The sequence below is a fragment of the Hippocampus guttulatus genome, chromosome 18, assembly GCF_054856545.1.
Source record: "Hippocampus guttulatus isolate MCC_2025c chromosome 18, RoL_Hgut_1.0, whole genome shotgun sequence".
In the NCBI taxonomy this organism is placed as follows: domain Eukaryota; kingdom Metazoa; phylum Chordata; class Actinopteri; order Syngnathiformes; family Syngnathidae; genus Hippocampus; species Hippocampus guttulatus.
Window position 1 is genome coordinate 7,220,024 of NC_141278.1, and position 19,899 is coordinate 7,239,922.

Sequence of the window (19,899 nt, forward strand, 5' to 3'; positions counted from 1 at the left end):
GCATCCACACATTCATTCGATCCATTCCAAAGAGTCAATTGTTCCCAATTAAGATGTCCTTGGTTTGAAAGAGGCCGCCTCATTACCTTGATCTTGCTGGCGGAGCTTCTCAGGCAACCCGGTGACTGCATCCGCCTGTATCGACTGTACAGGCGTCTCCGGGTGGCGACAAGGACGGCGATTGATTGGGCTTAAATAAGAGCGAAGAGGAAGATTGATTGCCATTGATCCGCTTCCCCCCAGCAGGGTTGCTCCTCCATCTTTGATTATGACCACTTTACGCCCAATCAAGTGCGCTTGAGCTGCAATGGGGAGGAAATCCCATCAAGGGGCCTGGAGCTCCATTCGCCAAGGGCGTAATTATGGGCCGGATGTTGAGATACAAGGTCGACGTGTAGCAGGTGCCATCGAGCGCCGCGCCGATAATAATGGGGCTTCTACTGCAGATAATTCAGCTGTGGAAAAAAAAGATAGCATCTTCCGTTCTGTGTGTACCTCGGAGATGAGAATAATGGGTGGGGAGAGGGGAGGTGTTGCATCATGAAGGCCTCCAGAAATGCTTCTATCATTTATGATGCAAATTGAATGATAACAGCAGTCTTTGGTGGTTTTTGTTTTTTTTGTTGATTTTTTAAATTTTTTTATTGAAAGCTTTGTCAGAGAGGAAAAAAAGTTCACATCCACAGATGTACAGATAGCTTCTCAAAAATCGCGCGCACACACCGTAGAACACGTGCGAGGCGTGACCACGTCCTGCCTGGTGCTGAAGACAAGTGGGGTTAAAAAAAAAAAATCAAAAGAAAAAAAGTAACAAAAGCCGCTCTGCTGTCCAAGTAAGTTTTCTCTTCTGATCCCGACATAAATCGCAAATCTATCGCGCTTCATAACAACAAACGGGTCAGCCTTTTTCCGAGTGATTGATGCACGGTGTATTTCTCACGGAGCTGATTTAACTCATGACTGCGCTCCGAGGCCTGTGTGGCCAATCAATAGCTTTCATCAAAAGTCAACCGAAGCATCAATTAAAAAGCAGGAGGTCCCTGTTCTTGTTGGGATTGTGTTCGTGCGTGTGTGTGTGTATGGAAACGGTGCTGGGGCACTCGGAGCAATTTTCTCGCTGTATTATGCGCAGTGTGTATTAGCCTACCATGTGATGAGTTATTGAACCACATCTCTCGCTTCCACCCGATGGTGAAAGTGAAGTCAACGAATAGCGACAGCCTCGTGCGTGCGTGTGCGCATCGAGTAGGACACACTGAACTCAGTTCAGGATGGCTGAAGAGATTTCTGAAAGAGGAGTGAAAACCGACAGACTGAAAAAAGGGAATAAAACGGCACCTGAAAACTGGAGGGGGAAGGACAGGACGGAGATATGATTTTTTTTCCCTCTCAAATTTCCCATCTTGGTCAAATATCTCGGTATGTACATGGGCGGAAAATCCAGTTAGCGCGAGCTGCCCTGAAGCTGCATTTTTCCAGCGACGGCATGCTTCCAGTACGTTCCTTGCACAGACAGTAAAGGCCCTGATGTGACTTGAAGAGAAACAAATGAGGGTCATTTACTGCAGGGAAGTCATTGTCAACAAACCGCCTAAATTCACACACGTAGATCAAACAGTCAAATTTGTCTGTTGTAGAAGAAAAAGGAAAGGTTTGATGATCACCATTGACCCCCCCCCCCCACCCCCACGAAGTCAGTCACCAATAATGCTGGTGCTGCGTGTTGCCTTCATGCCGTCGTATTTCCTAAGTCAGGGGAGAGACATCGCAATTGGATTCTTTTTGAAAATCGTTCCATTGCTTGTAAGGAGCGCCGACAACCACCTTGACAGGCTTGTTGGCGCCAAATGAAATACCCCACTGTGTCAGGAGTCACGGACGGATGATCTATTTTTTTTTTCTCACAGAGGCACACGTCTCTGTCATGACTGTACTTGCACAACTATTCTAAAAATGGGACGCGTACACACCTGAAGAAATGCAACAATTCAATTGCTAGTTCAATGTTTTCACCTGTAGGGGGCAGTCACGGCACAAATTTTCAAGACAACCCACCCGATCTGCTGTCGATTGCCGATATGTGAACAGGGTTCCATATTCTGCATGAATGATGATGATGATGATGATGATGATAATGATGCCGCAAACTAATGTAAATGAGACACAATTTGCAGCAGAGCACACGCATGCCGCAGTCGCGCGCCATCAAGGAAAACTCCACTTGCGTTTGTTTTAGCTCGGTCATATTGCAGATCTGTGGGGAACTATAATAAATGTGGACCAGGAGCAAACTCACTCCTCTTTCTGCGCATTGATTCTCCATTAGCAAAAAAAATGATGCATGCCTTCCTATTTGAGGTGTTTTTTTCCCCTTCCTTCTCTCATAATTCCATTACGATTGAATCTCAGGCCATTTTCTGGGAAATCGCTATACTCGCCAATGTGCACATTCTGTATTATGAGTCCTATTTGGATAATTAATGTCAGGAGAACTTTATAGCCGCGCCATGGCCGTACCCGCGTTGAGAAACACTATTGCTCAGGAAAACAACTCCTTGCGCACACGGGAGGCGAAGAAATCACAGGAAAGGAATAAAAAGTGGGGGCCGGGGAGTTGTTCATGGCCCAGAATTTCATAGGAGGTAAACCTCAGGCATGGACGGCGAGCGACGGGTCAAACGAGAGCTGCGATCAATCAAACAGACCAAGAACGTGGAAGAAGAAAAAGTATCGGAGCTGCTGTAAAGGCAGCCACCCTATCGAAGCTTTAATGTTACGTACTTGCGTTACACTTTTCAACCAAGGCCCTTAATGTGCTTTACACAACACACAGGCCATGTAGAATGACATCTGTTAAAAGGCACTAAATGTACAGTTCGATTGCGAAGAACGAAACACGACCAATCCGAATCAACCACACTTACTGGAGCCAATCCAGTGAGAATGCAACTGCACAATTGCGAATCGAGTTCAGCGTTGTTGCAAAGGAGACTGCAAGTAGCACTCTTCCACCTGTGGCCCAACCAGATATGCCCGGGGGGGCCAAAAGGTCGGCTACGTCTTTTCGGGCAGTGTCAAGCACGTGGAAGGAGCTACCAGGAGACAAGCTAGCAGAGCAGGAAGGCAACAACAACAACAGAATAGAAGGAGCACTGCCGACGACCTCCCGGAGGCCGCTAATGTGCATGCTTGTGCTCAAACTGACTCCATGAGGGTGGTGCATTGATCCAAAGTCCACAAGTGGGGTCTGTGCTCACAGATTGGCACCATGGGGCCTGATTGGCATTTCCCACAGAACACTTGATGGAGCATGGTGCCCTTGTTTGCTTTGCAAAACGAGAGCGGGATGACGCAGGACGCATGGGACGGACAACTGAAGATGGAAAAAGCAGCGCACACACCAACTCAACCATGAACTGTCCGGGAACCGACTAGTGGGTCAGATCCAGGTCTGAGAGGAGATCCCTTTTCCAGACTACAAGTCTACCGAGCTACGTTGTGTTGGAAAGTCACAATTGTGATTCGATTGTGATCTCAAATGTTCACTTTGACTGAGCGCCATTCTGATTGCAGTCCTCGATGGGTCATTTTATTCTCAATGAATTCTACTGAGAAATCAATAAAGATTTGCAGATAGAATCATTCATTAATCAAAATCTGGGAAATGCGATTAGTGGAACACTCTAAATCACAGGTGTCAAACTCAAGGCCCGGGGGGCCAGATCTGGCCCGCCACATCATTTTATGTGGCCCGTGAAAACAAATCAAACATGTCACCTTCCATGATGCTTGCTAAAATCTCTACCAAGCTTTAAAATTCTCATATGTAATAAATAACAGACATATTGTAAGCATAAATTGTCCCTTGGTGTGAGTGTGAGCGCGGATGGTTGTTCGTCTATGCGTGCCCAGCGATTGGCTGGCAACCAGTACTGCCCGATGACAGCCGGGACAGGCTCCAGCACACCCGCGACCCTTGCGAGGATAAGCGGATTGGAAAACGGACGGATGGAAAATGCGATAAAATGCAACAACACTGGACTTAAGATTCGAACGGTTCATCGGGCAGCCAGGGCTTGATTACGATCATCAGCAAGCCAAAAAAAGCTTCCCCTCTTTTTCTGGAAGGAATTGTTATCTTGAGCGACAATGGAGTGGATCCGATCGTCTCAGAAGGAGACAAATTGGACTCGTCAGGCCTCATTTAGAGCATGACTGAAATTGGTTTGTGGTTCTGCTTCTGCATTCCCACATAAAGAAAAAAAATCATGGAGGGCATGAAGGTTGGGGGGGCACAAGGGAGAGAAAGACACTGAGGTGATACCAGTGAAACAGGGAGGGACAAAAGTTCTAGCACCATTGTGGGGAGGAGGGGGGGGGGGTAATGCTTGAAAACAATTATCGAGGATGAAATCTTGTGGATGGAAAGGTCGAATGAGATGAGCAAAGGTTTTTTTGTGCAACCCAACAAGGAAGGGTATTGACAGCTGGCTCAAAGCCGAAAGTGGCATCGACTTTTGTTATGGCCGTCGTGTACATTCGGTTATTCCTCTTCTCACTTTAGGCTAATTGTCGTGAGGAGCCGGATGACGATGCTTATCCTTTTTCATCGAACAGCGCAAATGCGCCGTGGCGCAAACGGATGCTGATAATTGTATCGGCGCAATGCCAGATTGCGAGCCGGACTTCGCTAAACTGGGCGGGCTGGCAGATTTACAGTCGACTGAAAAGAGACGCTCTGATTGGGCATGATTGAAGTTGAATGTGATCACTCCCACAGCTGCACAGCCCTCCCTCACGAGGATGCGCTAGCCCGGGCTCAGAAAGTACCAGCATCGGATCTAACCTGCCTCCAGACAGAATTACGCCATGCGCCGTGCCATGCAGGATTGCCACTGGTCATGAATGTGAAGCCCTAAAAGTCAAATAAAACATAAAACGAAAGCTCAAATGCTGAAATGCATGATAATTGGTTTGGACTCTGGTTGCTTGTACAACTTCAAAACCAGTTGAATTTCCTCTGGAATTGTTTCTTGTAAAGGTGACGATGTATTGGCTCTAAAGAATGCAGTAAAGAACCCTCATTTGTTTTGTTTTGATGAAGTTAATGTCATTTAATATCCAACGGCTGTGTTGAATTCAAGCAAGATTCCCCAATCAGTTTATTTGAATTTACCTGTACGATTCTACAAAAAAAAAAGCACTCAGGCTGTTTGTGACATTTGAAATGGGGAAAAAAAACTGCCATTGGTGCCACGTCATGCATCAAAATACATTTTGACGCATGTGTGAGTGTGTGTGCATGTGATTTGAAGGATCCTTAAGGACCGGCGCGGCCGTCAAGGTAAAAAAAACAAAAAAATAACAACAACAAGAACAACCAGAACAACAACAGCAATACCAACATTGACAACATCATTAACATCAACACCAACCAACAGAAAAAAAAAAAAAATGAGGCGTGGGAAAACAAACAAACAAACAAAAAAAAAATCAACAACCTCTGGTTCAGAGTGTATCTTCATCTTTGGTATAAAAATGGCCGTCCATGGGCTGCATTTGATCCACAACTAGGAAAGACTACAGAAATTGTCAACAATTTCCTCTATTGCTTTTGCACTGATTGATCTCAACCATAAGCTCCTATACTCTATCTACTGTTTTTGTTTCACTGCCAGTTTATTTTTTTGTGTGTTTTTGTACATTTTATACTTTTTTTTTCTTGTTTTCATGAAGATTTGCAGTGTGACAAGCAAAGCGGGCTAAAAACATTTTAAAGCTCATAAAAAAATGTAAAATGTGGCAGATAAAAAGCTGTAATGTCATTGACGGCAACATTGCTTCGTAAAATAATAATGATGACCATTTAAAAAAAAAGCTGCATCCATGACACAGCACATTTCCTTATATTTTTCTTTTTTTGTTTCCTCATTGTGAAAAATCTCTTCAGCGCTCAAGTCTTTTCCGCAACAGGCATTTAGTTCTTTTAACACATTTGTTACATCTGACATAATCGTTATCAAAGCATTCTTCTTGTGAAGAAAAGGAAAAAAAGAAAAACTATTTTCTGTTAAACCTGTACAGCTTATGTGATAGATTCTTCTTCCTCTTTAATCAACTCATCCAGTTTCTTGAACCTTCCAAGTGGTCCAAAATATTGATTCGCTTAGACTTCTGTCCCCCTCACCCCCAACTCCCAAACAGACGTCAGACTTGAACTTGCAAAGTCTCTGGCGCCCTTCAAATTAAGGCCATGAAGATTCAAGAAAGAAAGAACCCTTGTTTTTCAAATATATCTAGAAAAGTAAAATTGAACACTAGAACATAAAAAATAGTGAAAACAACTTTTAGCTTAGTTTCTGAGGAAGACAATCTCTGTGTGTATCTCAAACATGACTCCCCATTTCTAATTACAAAATAAAGTTCACCTTCACATTCAACCTTTTTTTGTGTCGTTTTTCTGTATTTTTTGGTTGTTTTTTTTTGTCTTGTTTAATTGGTTGAGGATTTTCTTTGAGAAAATTTTCTAGCTTCAGCCCGGCCCTACGGGCAGGTTTTCACACTTAACAATTGAATTTCTTTGCACTGTGCCCCATAATATCCCACACCCCTTTTCTCAGCAGCCATTGCTTCCTTGTTTTTTCCCCCCGTAGTTGACCAGGTCGAAAATGAAAAAAAAAGTGTCTTTTTTTTTTTTTTTGGGTGCCTGGGCAATCTGGAAATAATCGCTTTTTTTTCTCTTCCCCTACATTCCCCTCTCACATTCACAGTGCAGCCACCTTTTGTCTCAAGGCAACGCTGTCACAGGAACATTCTCTCAGGCCGTTGCTATCTGATGGGAAAGGAGAAGACATGGAGAGAAGAGATATAGTCGCAATCAAAAGATTCCACACGCACACAAAAATAAAGATGGTATACCAGGCTGGGCGACCGAAACTAAAAGAGACATTTGGAACAGCATCAGAAAAGTTCAAACTGCTGCTACAAGAGGCGGGAGTAAGTCATAGGCATGCAAGTCCCACCATACTGTGGGGAAAAATATTCGGCAAGTTGAGTCGCCACCAAATTTCAAGCAAGTCGAGTCATTATTTGGTTCAAGCGAGTCAGGAGTCAAAACATACTGGCATGATGGAGTGATATTTCGTTTTTCACTGACCATACAACAAAAAGAGTATTTTATCGGTAGAAAATATATGATTTCTATTTTTTTTTTACTAATATTTATATGACTGTCACACTGTTAATGTGATGATAAATACCGAATGTGGGAGTAAACACGTATAATCATCATTTTAAAAATAACATAAAAAAATACATAAATTGTTTGTGGCACCAATTTGTTGCCAAAATCTATGAGTGTATGCAAATGGGTGAATGAGACTCATTAATTTCGTGAATTTCTTTGTGAAGTTCAGTGAAATTTATGAGGGCCCTGCCACATCAAATAAGGTGGACATGGTCATGACCCAAAAAGTACTAAAATGGAGTCAACGTACAGATGTCTTTGATTAAATAATGATTTAAAAAACAGTGGTAATGGTAGAGTTATCTTCTTTACTAGCTTCTCAATTACATTTCGATTTGAAGTTCAGTTCATATTTGACAAACTAAATTGTCCAGCTCACCAAGAGCTAGCTTAACTTGACAGCTAGCTTAGTTGTTAGACTTACTTGGACTGGTACGAGTAAGCAGAAACGTGGTCGGTGGCACCGTCGACTTGAATCTGTTGCTGCTGGCCAGTCACCTCCTGTGATGAGGGAGCCACTGTCTGCGGGGAGGCATCCGTCACCACTCCCTGAGAACACACAGTTGAGGTGAAGAGGGAGCTTGGGATACACTAGCAATGCTTCGGAATATTTAGCATCCCCCTCCAAAAAAGGCTAAGTGTTACAAGCAGGACTAAAACCAAAACAACACATTTCACAGCACTAAAAATGACAAAAACAATTGAACTGGACATCCGTAATTTAGCTAATTTGTGTTTTGTTTTGTGTGTGGTGTTCTTTTTTTAAGGTAAATGCTTACTTCAAGGGAAGAAAAGGTTCGAGTGCTGCCGTTTGTCATATTGTTCATTGTTTTACATGAAAATATTGTAAAAACAGATGTACGCTATATAGTCACAATATTAATAAATGATATGATTTTTTGATCATAAAAATTGGGTTGACGCTAATGAGGAAATTCTGATGACAAAAATACGGCTAATTGAAAAAATGTGGAACTCAGATGTGCCGTCGCTTCACCGAGGACTGAGTTGTGCGTGTACTTCTTAAGAAGGCCAATCCAAATAACAGACAGAAATCCACCCATCTTAATTCCTCATTGGTCACGAAAACCCTGAATGTCAGGACCACCTTTGCCCCGCATGGTGTCAATCACCGTTAACAAGCTCTCAAGGATACTGCTCGCTGTCTATATATCAGCCCCTCCAGACACCACATGATGCATTGATATCCACCCGGCTGCTAATGCCGGCACTGAGAGGACACTGGCGAGCAAGATGGAAACGGTAAACAAGGGGCCCCGGGCGACGCTGCAACTAACATTTCTCCGCCGCCGTCCCGCTCCTGCGTGTGCCTTTCAGAGAGGAGAAGAGAAAGTAATGTGTCTGTCATGGGGGAAAGTGGCATCGTCTGTGCTTGCGGGGCGAGCCAGAACGATGCGGCTGATAGATGTGTGTGTTTCGGCTACCGACAATCCTGCAAGCCTGGGTGTGTGTGTGTGTACGCGTGAGGGAGGGAAGACAGCAGTGGCTGGTCACTGTATCTCACTTGAGCTCCTGTCATCTGACACACGACTGATAGTCCATCTAAATACGACCACACTGTCAGTTGCCAGACAGCAATGCCACTCATTCCGCCTTACTGATTTGTCATATGCTCCAGAAGCGACTTCAATGTAATACAAAAATACTCGGAATTAGGGTGGCCATATTTGGGTACCGTATTTTCGACACTAAAAGGCGAACTGGATTATGAGACGCACCTTCAATGAATGGCCTAATTTTTTTCATACATTGGGCGCACCACATTATAAGATGCAATCTACAATGCATCCACTAGATGAAGCTACGCTCAAGGAAACGCCAACAGAATGATCAGATGTCAGTGAAACCTATTTTAAAACTTGAAAATGGCATTTTCAGACCCTTTCAGACCCTTTTCAAGTACAGTCAATATCAAATGAGGAGCTGGGATTAAATGTGTGGCGTCTAAAAAGACATCTAAATACGTCTTTGGGAGTGAATGAGTTAATAAAGCAGCGACACTATTCACTTAATCAACAGCAAGTTACAACTGACTCGTTAACGATCGCCTTAAGTTTGAACTCTGCATTGTCAGCATGTCTCGAGAAAGGAGCCATTTTGGGATCGAAACATTACCGTAATGACCATACACAAGGGGCATCGGATTTTAAGGTGCACTGTGAGCTTTTAAGAAAGTGGAAGGTTTTTAGGTGCGCCTTTTAGTGCGGAAAATACAGTATTCAAAACAAGGACATGGGCAAATGGGGGCGGGGAAAAGGAAGAAATGCAAATGAAAGGAATGCTAACTGATGTATTTAGAGTGGTGTTCAAGTGCATGCGAAAGAGGCCGGCTGGTAAAGTGATGTACAGTTTATTTTATCGTGTGGTGTTGGCTGCATGAACAACCAAAAAACAGCATACAACTAAAATAGTTAAAAGGAGGACAAAAAAAAGTGCAATGGAACAATGTATGCCAACTAAATTAATGAATACTGGATTATTCTAAAGTCCTGGCAAGAGTTTTGTAAGGTAAAAAAAATATTTTTTTGGGCTGACTAAGGTAATAACATCCTGGACAATTTTAAAAGTTACGGCGAAAAAGGGTTTCTCGCAAAACCTCTGACTCAGCTTGCTGTACTTTTTTATTTGTATTCATTGGTAAGGGGCCAGCACATTTCAGTGAAAAAGAAGAGCAATTGAAAGGATGCTGTGAAAATGTGCCCTGCGAAAGGGGCAGGGGTGTGGGGGGGGGGGACTGTTTCTGTGTTAAACAAGAGGTTCACAACTGGTGAATGTTATTGGCACGTAAGTGATTGGGCTGTCAGGAGTAATGAAGTCTTCTTTTGGTAAACTGTCTCCCGATTATTGATTGTGAGCACAAGGTGCAGGGGAGTCTTACTTCGACAGGGACGGCTGTTGGAGGCACAGGAGTGTACTGGGGAATGTAGGTCCCTTGCATAGGCGCTGCTGCTGCGGCGGCTGCGGCAGTCATGTACTGAAACGCACAAAAAAATGACATCCATGAACATCCCCGCAAAGAATCATTTTTGAGAAAGCTCCCTCGGGAGTCAACAGAACTTCAGGCTATTGTTATCCCGGAGGTGTCTTTCGGAGCTTGATGTAAGGAAGAACCAAAATAGCAGGCACTAAATTGTAGTTTGATGAACGTAAGGATAATTTAGAGACAATTTGATTTGCATCTCCGATACGTGGGGCACGATACAATTCAAGACCAGTTCATTTTACATCAGAACATAGTCACGGAACGTCTCGAAGCTGCTCTGAGATGGTCTGCTAGCCTTCATCTTTGAATTTGCTTGTCTTTTTCATCTCCTGAGACAATTCGCTGGCTAAATCCAGATCAGTTCAATACATTTGCATTCAATCTTTAAAGAAAAAAAAGTGCAAGATAGTTGAATGCAGTCATTATTTTAAAACCAGTTTGAATTTTCAATTGTCACTCTTCATACTGTGCATTGGGTGAAACTATACACGCAATGTCCTTTGGAGGGCGCTAAAGGAATATCGGTGCACTCTCACATGAGAGCCAACCAGAGGAGCATGTGAGGTAAACTAGCAAAAAGGAGGAGGACGAGGAGGAGGAAATGCCCCGCTGTATCATCAGGACTTCACAGGCAGGCAAATGTGCATGGCCACAACTGAGAAAAAAAAAAAAAGGAATGAAAGGAGAAGAAAGAGAAGGCCCCTTGCCTGTGGCATCTATGTTCCTTTCGTCATGCTTCTCCCATGCCCCCTTTTTAAGTGGCTCTTAGCTCACGCCGTGATGGACGTTTTACAGATGTGACACAGGTTGGGTTACATGAAAGCCAGGGGGCTTTCACATGTAATATGAATGAGGACTCAACACGGGGCTTTTTCGGTCTCTTTTTTGTCTGTGAGTGCGAGAGAGACTGTTTTTAATGACCGCATGCCTTCACATAGAGAATTATTTCTCTGGAGTGTTAGCTTAAGGTACTCGATTATATGGACTATGGGGATGGGACAACCCCCCCAACCCCAATTGACTCATTGATTGACTCGGGATTGGACAGGACCTTTTATACCCACAAACGGAGGAGTTGAAGTGGGATGGGTAGATGGGGGGTGGGGCTTGTACTCTGGTCAATTGAAGACTCTCAATTGTCCATAGGTAGGAATGTAACTGGAAATACGCCCTGCGATTGGTTGACTGTCTTGGGTGGCTCAAAGTCAGCTGGGATCGGGTCCAGCTCAAACACATGCGTAGTAGAAAATGGATGCAAGTCAAAATTGTACAAACAACACGGTAAGTCATGATTTCATAAAAAATGAAGTTGCAAAATTATTTGTAGTTTTTTTTAAATTAAGAAAACAAACAAACAAAAAAAACCCCAAGGTTAAAATATCATATGAATTTCGTTCCACGACACAATTGTGTCCCATTTAGTGTTGACACTGCACCCCAATAAAAACAAAAAACAAACAAACAAAAAATTATTTGAAGACTTAAATGTGATAAAAGGGATTTGAATACTTTCAAAGCCAAAACAAACAAAACCCAAAAAATGCTGAAATAATGAAAACATATTTTCAGTAAAATAAAAATAAAAAGTTAAAACTAATTAAAATAACAGAAAAAAAGAGCCAGACACTAGAAAGGAAGCCTTTCTACATTATAGCTGCCAAGTGGGACCAATTCCATATTTTCCATTTCCTGTAGCTGCAGTATAATAGGCATGCGTCCCATTACTTGAATAACTAGTGGATATGTTTGTGTGTCTCAAGGAAGCTGGAACGATCGTGTTGCAGTACACTGCAAACGGATGTGGAATCAGATTCAAGTCACCAGGCTTCCAACTTCACCTCCAGCCAAAAAAAAGCGAAAGTAATTCCGTTCTTCGCTTGCCCCCCCGCCCCCCCATCCCTTACTTGTATTAAAAGTTAGTGACAGCAGTCCACTGTAGAATGTAGTAATAGCATTATTTGGCTGCAGGCCCGACGGTGCCGGCGTAGTGTCATTACGAGCGCCGTTGCTAATGGATCGGGCACGGTTTACCCGCTCGCCGCTAATGAGAGCAGCTAAAGGCCATCGACGTGGGTGATTAAACCCACCCTCTCCTCACTGTTTCTGGTACACACGGCCAGGAGGTTGCCCCGAGATTGAAAGTTGTAATGTGAGATTGACTCTCGGTGACTTGAAGGTTATCTCACCCTCCTGACCGTCACGCTCACAAAAGGGCTGAGGTGAAATATCCCAGACTTGGTGACACGCTGGTACGCCCGCCTTCTTCTCGCTCACCTTCCTGTCACTTCCCCTTCCCTCTCATCCCGCTTAGCGGCTGAAAGGACCTATGAGATTGTTCAAGTGACCTTCTCCTCGGCAAATCAGAATCATGCATACCAATTGATCTGCTTCCCTTTTTACCCATTCAGCCGACTCACTTGCGAAGGGCCGCATGAAAGCAAATGAGAGGAAGAAAGAGATCATTAGCAAAATCTAAATGTACCTGTCAAAAGGGAGACTTCCCATTTGAAATCTTAAGAGTTGGCTGCAATTTAATTTTGCGCTAATTGCGGGGCCCCATGTCGACAAACGACAAATTCGCATTCGCAAGGCTGAAGGGCCTTCGTCTCATCTGTCAATAAAGGAATGGAACCGAGCGGAAGGTGCTTCACACAAATCTGTCTTCTCGGGACACTGCAGCTGTCAGTTACCACTGTCACCATGACAACAGAAACCTCGCTTGTATATACCGCTGACATGAAAAAGGATCGACCGTGGAGGGAAGGTCACCTCTTGTCATGTCAAAACAACGTCGCAGACGCTCAAACATGGGCGGAAAACCCAAACAGAAGACCAAAAAAAAAAAAAAAGCCAATAAGCGCGTCCACTCTGTAATCGCAACGCATGACTGATGGACTCTTGGTAAGTGTGGAGACCTCGCTGGCGGAAAAGAGATGAACAACAAAACAGTATAACACCATAAATCAGCCGAGGAGTGGGGATGGCACGTTGATGTCATCCATAACTAGCAAGCCTAAAGTTGCTTTTGGGTATTCTGCAATCATGCCGCTGTAGACCGCAAAATGAGCATCGAAAATTGAGTCGCTGTTTTAGGCTATCGAGCCAACTCCTTAATAACCAACCGACACCAAAGTGCTTTCGACAACTGGCGCGGGTTTGGCGTTTTTGACTACAATTTGACTCGCCCGCGACCTGACACAGGGGAGCTCGGTTTTGCATCGATATGAGATTTAGCGAGCTGTGAAACAATAACAGACGCTCAAGCAAGAATACACTTTTTACTGTTTAAAAGCAATAAAGCCGCATGGGCACACATTAAGGGCGGAAAGTCGCAGAGTAACTCAGACGAAATGACACAGGGATGTTTTTCCAAGAGTGTACTGGCGTGAACAAATTGACAATAAATCCATCCCAATATGGACACTCTTTATTAAATCAAGAATCTTGCACAGCAGATAAGGTCTTAATCTATTATAAAGCTTATAGTTCCATTTACGGTTTTGTAGTCTTTCGTTTGATATGTCAGGGTTACAACCAGAACTGCAATTGATTGATGTGGCTTGGTGATTATTTTCAAATCACATGCAGTGTTGGATGGAATAATGCTGAAATCAGGACTCCAATACAAGCCTTCCTGAATTATTTAATCAATTGCATTTCTTCCTTTTTCCCCGCCCCCATTTGCCCATGTCCTTGTTTTGAATACCGTATTTTCCGCACTAAAAGGCGCACCTAAAAGCCTTCCATTTTCTTAAAAGCTCACAGCACGCCTTAAAATCCGATGCGACCTGTGAATGGTCATTACGGTAATATTTCGACCCCAAAATGGCTCCTTGCTCGAGACATGCTGACAACGCAGAGTTCAAACTTAAGGCGATCGATTACGCCGTTGAACACGGAAATAGAGCAGCGGCAAGAGAGTTCAACGTTGACGAGACAGTGTTATAACTTGCTGTTGGTTAAGTGTCTCTGCTTTATTAAATAAGTTTTACTGACATCTGATCGTTCTGTTGGTGTTTTCTTGAGCGTAGCTCCATCTAGTGGATGCATTGTAGATTGCGTCTTATAATGCGGTGCACCCAATGTATGAAAAAAATGACAAAATAGGCCATTCGTTGAAGGTGCGCCTCATAATCCAGTGCGCCTTTTAGTTTGGAAAATACGGTACATTCCAAAGCAGTGACCAATACACGAGCGCTGAGTCACACGTCCTCAGTACAAGGTGAAGTTTTTCCTTGCCTCGCCGTCACAACGGGCCAAACGTGCAAGATGAATGTCAACAGAAGCGATTTCTCGGAAAGCGACGCTCACCAAACTCGGAACATCGCGTTCTTTTCTTGATGGGAGGAGGAAAGCCCCAACCATACGCGGGCAGCGTTTGGGGAGCGGCCACGAGTATTTTTGAGGTGTGGTGCCGCCTTTTGAGGACCTTCACAGTCAAGCCACATTCCCACACCAAGGGCAGCAGTTCAATGGTAAACCCTGGTTTGGTTTGCACCACTTCATGTGCTTTCCAGAGAATTGGACAAGCAGTTCTTGCCTTGAAATGGAACATTCAAGGTCCAACCGGGATTCTAGTTGATCCGCAGATTTTACCTGCCAGAAGATTTGGGTTGTCATGCATCTCAGTTCTGCATTTAATCCTTTCGGGGACAGCGGTTACTACAGCTTATCATGTGATCCCATATATACATATAAAAATTATAATATCCAATTGACAGTAAAAATGCATCATTATTTTGTACTTTGATTCTTAAATTTCTGTTTATATTTTGTAATTTTAATTAGTTCTTCAGGTTTTACCATTTTATTTTATTTTTTTGTAAATCATGTGACCAGAAGGAGGGTGCTCAAAATGACCTCCGGTACACGTACACATCATGTGGGCCCAATAAAACCTAAGCAGGTAGAAAGTGGTGGAGCAAAGAAACTAGCAAAAAAAAAAAAACCCCACACTAATTTAAAAAAAAACAAAAAAAAAAAAACACCGCCTCTACTCGACTTTCTTGTTCTACTCAAACAGATCATCCGACATCAAAAGCCATCATCACAGATTAGCCTACAGGATGTCTAATCCTGGCTGTTAGCACAGATGGGGCAGATTATGCGACACTTGGTCATTCATGACAGGACCAACATGGCGTCGCAGTCACCGACGGCTCAAGCGGCAAACGCGTCGGTGTACGGCACCGCCGTTTCAACCATGCGCACACCCACATTGTGACTAAAATCTGAAGGCAGAGAAAAGCTGCGCCATCGGGCGTGAGGGTTAACGCAAGGGAAGACAACTTTAAGCCGCCAAAGATCCGGGAACGGAGGTGGTTCTTGATTTGAAGGCAGCAAGTGCAAGCGCGTGTATGCCCGAGTGAGAAAAGCAATGGGGGTGATATCGTATGACCTTTTGTGTTTTTTTTGTCGTGCACAAATAAACATCTCATATCTAAAAAAAAAAAAAACCCAAAATCAATCAAAACTGACCAATGGTATACAGAATTATTTTTGAAGCCCTGCAACATGCTCATGCTATCAGTGACCTCAGAGACTTGTTTTGTCCGGTCAATTGCAAGGGTTACTCACACTTCCGGTGGTGCCCAGGGACAGATGGTTCATCTGCTGGGTGAGGGGACCCATCATGCTGGCAGGCTGCATGGACATAGTGTGGTCCATGGCTGGCGTGATCACTGCACCCTAGATCGATACACAAAGCCAAGCACAAAATGTTCAGTCCAACTACTTATACGCATTAAATTAGATCTTCAACATTGGCCAGTTTACTACATGCCAAAAAAGTGTTTTTGTGCTTTTGTAGGAGGTCGGTTTGGGTTTCCAGTTATGTTTGTTTTGTTCCGTATAAAGAAAACGAGATACAGCGATCCCTCGCTATATTGTGCTTCACTACATCACTGTCCCCCCGCCCCCTAAAAGATCCCATCAACTGATTGGCTAGATGCCCCACCCAACACCTCCCCTTGCGTCTCATCAGGTGCTTGACTCTGATCAGAGTCTCATCACGTGGTTGCCTCTCTGATCAATGTCTTATCACATGGTTGACTCTGATCAGTGTCTTGTCAGCTGTGTACTCTCTGATCAGTGTCTCTTCGTGTAGTCTTGTTTGTTACGTGCGTGTAGCATGTTAATCATTTTGTTGTTCGGGTTTCGATCTTTCAATGGAAATGTAAGCGTTTTAACTTTGAGACCCCAGAGACTCAGAAATGGGGTCTGAAGAACTCGTCCTGGCTCCCCGCAGGGCTGCATTCTAAGCCCACAGTTGTTTTGCCCATTTACGGATTAACAGCATCGAGGTCGCAACGGAGTCACAAAGTACCAAAGGATGTTGTTCATGCAAAGGGGATAGAAATGTGAGAAACTGAAAGGAATTATAAAGCAGAGGAACAAGATGGTGTTAGGAAAAGAGATATGCAATGCAGTGAAGATAAGAAATCGAGGGGGAAAAAAAAGGTGCGGGGGACTAAGGCAGGTGTATAAGGTTGATACTGCCAGGGATTAAAAAAAAAGACAAATCATTAATTACCAATAGAACACCTAGATTGGCACTGTTTTCGCAATCAATACACTCAGCTATCTTCTCTCCATCAAAAGGGTCAGGATGTGCTGCTGGTGCATAAATAATACTAGCTGCTGTGGCTCATTGATTGCTAAGAAGCTTTTTTTTTTTCCTCCTCAGTTCTATTCCCCTTGGTGCAATGCTCGGCAGGTTTTCCCTAATGGCTGGATGCGAATGCCGGAAGCTTTTACAGTGCCATGGAGCACAAGGGAAAAGCGTTGCGCTTCCTTTCCCTGTCAACGAGAGTACCACTTCCTAAATGCTGATGCTCATACATAAACCCTTCAAGGTATTTTTGACAGCTCAGCTTGGGTCTCCCTTCACTTTGTGTTTCTGTGTGATTAAAAAAAAAATGTCAGCAGACAAAGCCTGTCACAATTGTATATTTTCATGGTGCAAAAAAAAAATTTAAAAATCAAATTGCTCTCTTCCTGTTGACTTGTTTCGATTTGCACACCAATGATTACAGGGTGAGTGGTTGGATGTCAGGACGCACAAGAAAGCAGAGTGAGAGAAAATAGAGAGAGAGAAGTTAGAGAAGAGCAGCAGGGAAGGTGAGAGAGGAAGAGGAAGGCAGAGGCGAGGGAGGACGGAAAGGAAGTAGCACCTGTCACCGATTCAGCCGCTGACAATGCCTTCATAATGGGAAAAGGGGAGAGCAAACGGAAGGGCTTAATTCACAGACGTGTCGGGGAGAGTTAAGCCGATTTGTGATTTCGATTTTCCGTGTTTGTGAGAACGAGTGTCTGAGCGAGAGAGAAAGAGAGGGCGAGACGGGCGGGGGTGTTAGCTTGCGCGCGTATGTGTGTGCGTGCGTGCGTGTGTGTGGTTTTATGTCCCTCAGCTGACAGACTATAAAAGAAAATTAAAGACACACCACCATCAGAAACAATGGACAGTAAATAAGAAACGTTACAACCGGCAGTCTATTATTATTATTATTTTTTAATGGCCGCCAATTACTAGCGAAAAGCGCCTTCAATGACTGATCGCCGATCAGTATCAGACGGTTTGCGCACTCAGTCACCGCACGCTCGATAGAGCGGATAAATGTCACAAACACAGCAGGTGTTTAGCCTGACTGATTCATTTATGACACGGGTATCAAACTCAAGGCTCAGGGGGCCAGATATGGCCCGCCACATAATTTTATGTGGCCCGCCAAAGCAGCTCAAATATGTCAACTTCCATCATCTTTTCTAAAATGTCGAACAAAATTTTAAATTCTCACAGGTAAATAAATAGGAGATATATTCCAAACATTTTTCTTGTTACCAAACCCCTCATGATAGTAACTTGCATCGTTAAATCAACAATTATTCTTGACTAAACTAAATGTGGCCTGTGCCAAAAATGAGTTTGACACTCCTATAAATTTTATGAGCATCATATCTACACTCACGCTCGCCACTTTCGGTTTGGAAACACAGGTATATTTTTGACACACATTCGGGTCAAGTTATGTGCGGAAGCCCTTGTCATTTAAGAGCAACTAAAACTGATTGGGCAAAATGGAATTTCCAACCCTCAGTATCTGACAAACACGATTAAAGGATATCTAAGAGAAAAAAAAATCTAATTACTGGCATGGGACCTTTGAATGTGTCAACAATCTGAACTGGAGTTCAACGAAATTTATACTACCAGTGCTATAAAAGCGACGTATGCAAAACATTCCAAAAGTTTATGCGGTGTAAGATATAAATAGAAATACAACTGAATAAAATGCGGCCGAGAGGGAAATATCTCCTGTTCTCCATTGGTACCTGATGCTATTTGATCTAAAATGCTGGAGGTAAGCATTCCGACATCTCCAATAATTTTGATCTTTCTGCTCCTTTGCCGCAGGTGAACACATCCAACACAACGCCTTGGGCGTATCTACTCTATCATCGCTTCAAATGTTCACTGGCATCGTGCTTGCCTGGTGATCACCCCCCCCCCCCCGCCCCCCCTATCCTCCGAGTTCAACCGCCTGAAGACACAAGAGAATCTCACGCTGGACGCGAGTATTCAAACAGTAATAAGATCAAAAACTGACCCGCAAGGGGGGGGGGGGGTTTGATTTACAAATACTTTGCAAGAAGTTGCTTCCCCGAAAGGTTCGTATTCACCGAACAAACTCGCACCCGCCGCATTATGACACAATTAGCGAGAGCGCTTCATCGCTGACCACGGTGCAGGTGTGAGCATTTTGTATTGGTGTACATGATCTGCGCACGTGTGTGAGTACATCCACATCCTGTGTGTTTTATTCATGCCGTGTAAAAAAAAAAAAAACACACACACTCATAACCACCTTTTGTCTGCTGACTGCGGACAGAGAATCCACCCTGAGGCACATTTCTATTCATGTAAGTCCCGAAAAAGGAGCCAGCGTGTGGGGGGGCTTTTCACTCTAATCCGTAGCATGAATCCCCCTCGGAGAAAATAGAGCACTATGGCTGTTCTGCGACTACCGACGTAGTAGAAGACACACTGAATTTATTTCCAAATACCTGGACTGAGTAAGTCGAGAAAAACATCAAATAGTTCACAAGTGCTTAGTAAGTGGCCTGCAGCATACCGTAGATCAAACTCCAAAATGTCCGTTGGAAAATATGGTAAATAAATAACGTTTACGTGTTATTACATTTCTCAAACCTCACTGTCGATATTTCCTCTTCATCAGGATATTACTGTGCTTTTTTTTTTTTTTTTTTTGGTGGAAAAAATATGTCCGAAAAGATAATCTCTGGTCAATCATGACATTACGTGAGACCTTCCCTTATTTTGGTAGAGTACAGCACACCTCAAAATGTTTTCCAAAACGCTGTAAATTCAATTTGATTGAGCTTAATTAAAAAAAAAAAAAAACGTATTTAACCAGACCTACACATTGTTTTCCATTACTTATTTTATCAGATTAAAAAAATATATATATAAAATAAAAAAAAAGTGGCTCAGTTTGAATTGGTTTGACAAATAAAAGTAAATAAATTAAAAAAATTATGAATCTGTACACAATGAACAATTATTTCTAAATGCGGGTTTAATCGTGTTTTGGAAAATATCTCTTAGCTATTCTTTATAAATGATGAGCAA

The 19,899-nt window shown here is 43.3% G+C and overlaps 1 protein-coding gene across 3 annotated transcripts in view; it reads right to left on the reverse strand.

The window, feature by feature from the left end:
• Positions 1-606: 606 nt before the first annotated feature.
• Positions 607-19,899, reverse strand: part of rbms3 (RNA binding motif, single stranded interacting protein) — a 176,350-nt gene continuing 157,057 nt past the window's right edge. For 2 of the 3 annotated variants that reach the window (XM_086136870.1, XM_086136868.1), the window contains exons 11-13: positions 15,828-15,938; positions 10,146-10,241; positions 7,667-7,795 (exon numbers count right to left, since the gene is read on the reverse strand). In XM_086136870.1, the coding sequence (XP_085992996.1) occupies positions 7,667-7,795; positions 10,146-10,241; positions 15,828-15,938 (336 nt within the window). Of the gene's footprint in view, positions 6,833-7,666; positions 7,796-10,145; positions 10,242-15,827; positions 15,939-19,899 lie in introns of those variants that run through there. The other variant, XM_086136869.1, reaches the window with a different exon arrangement.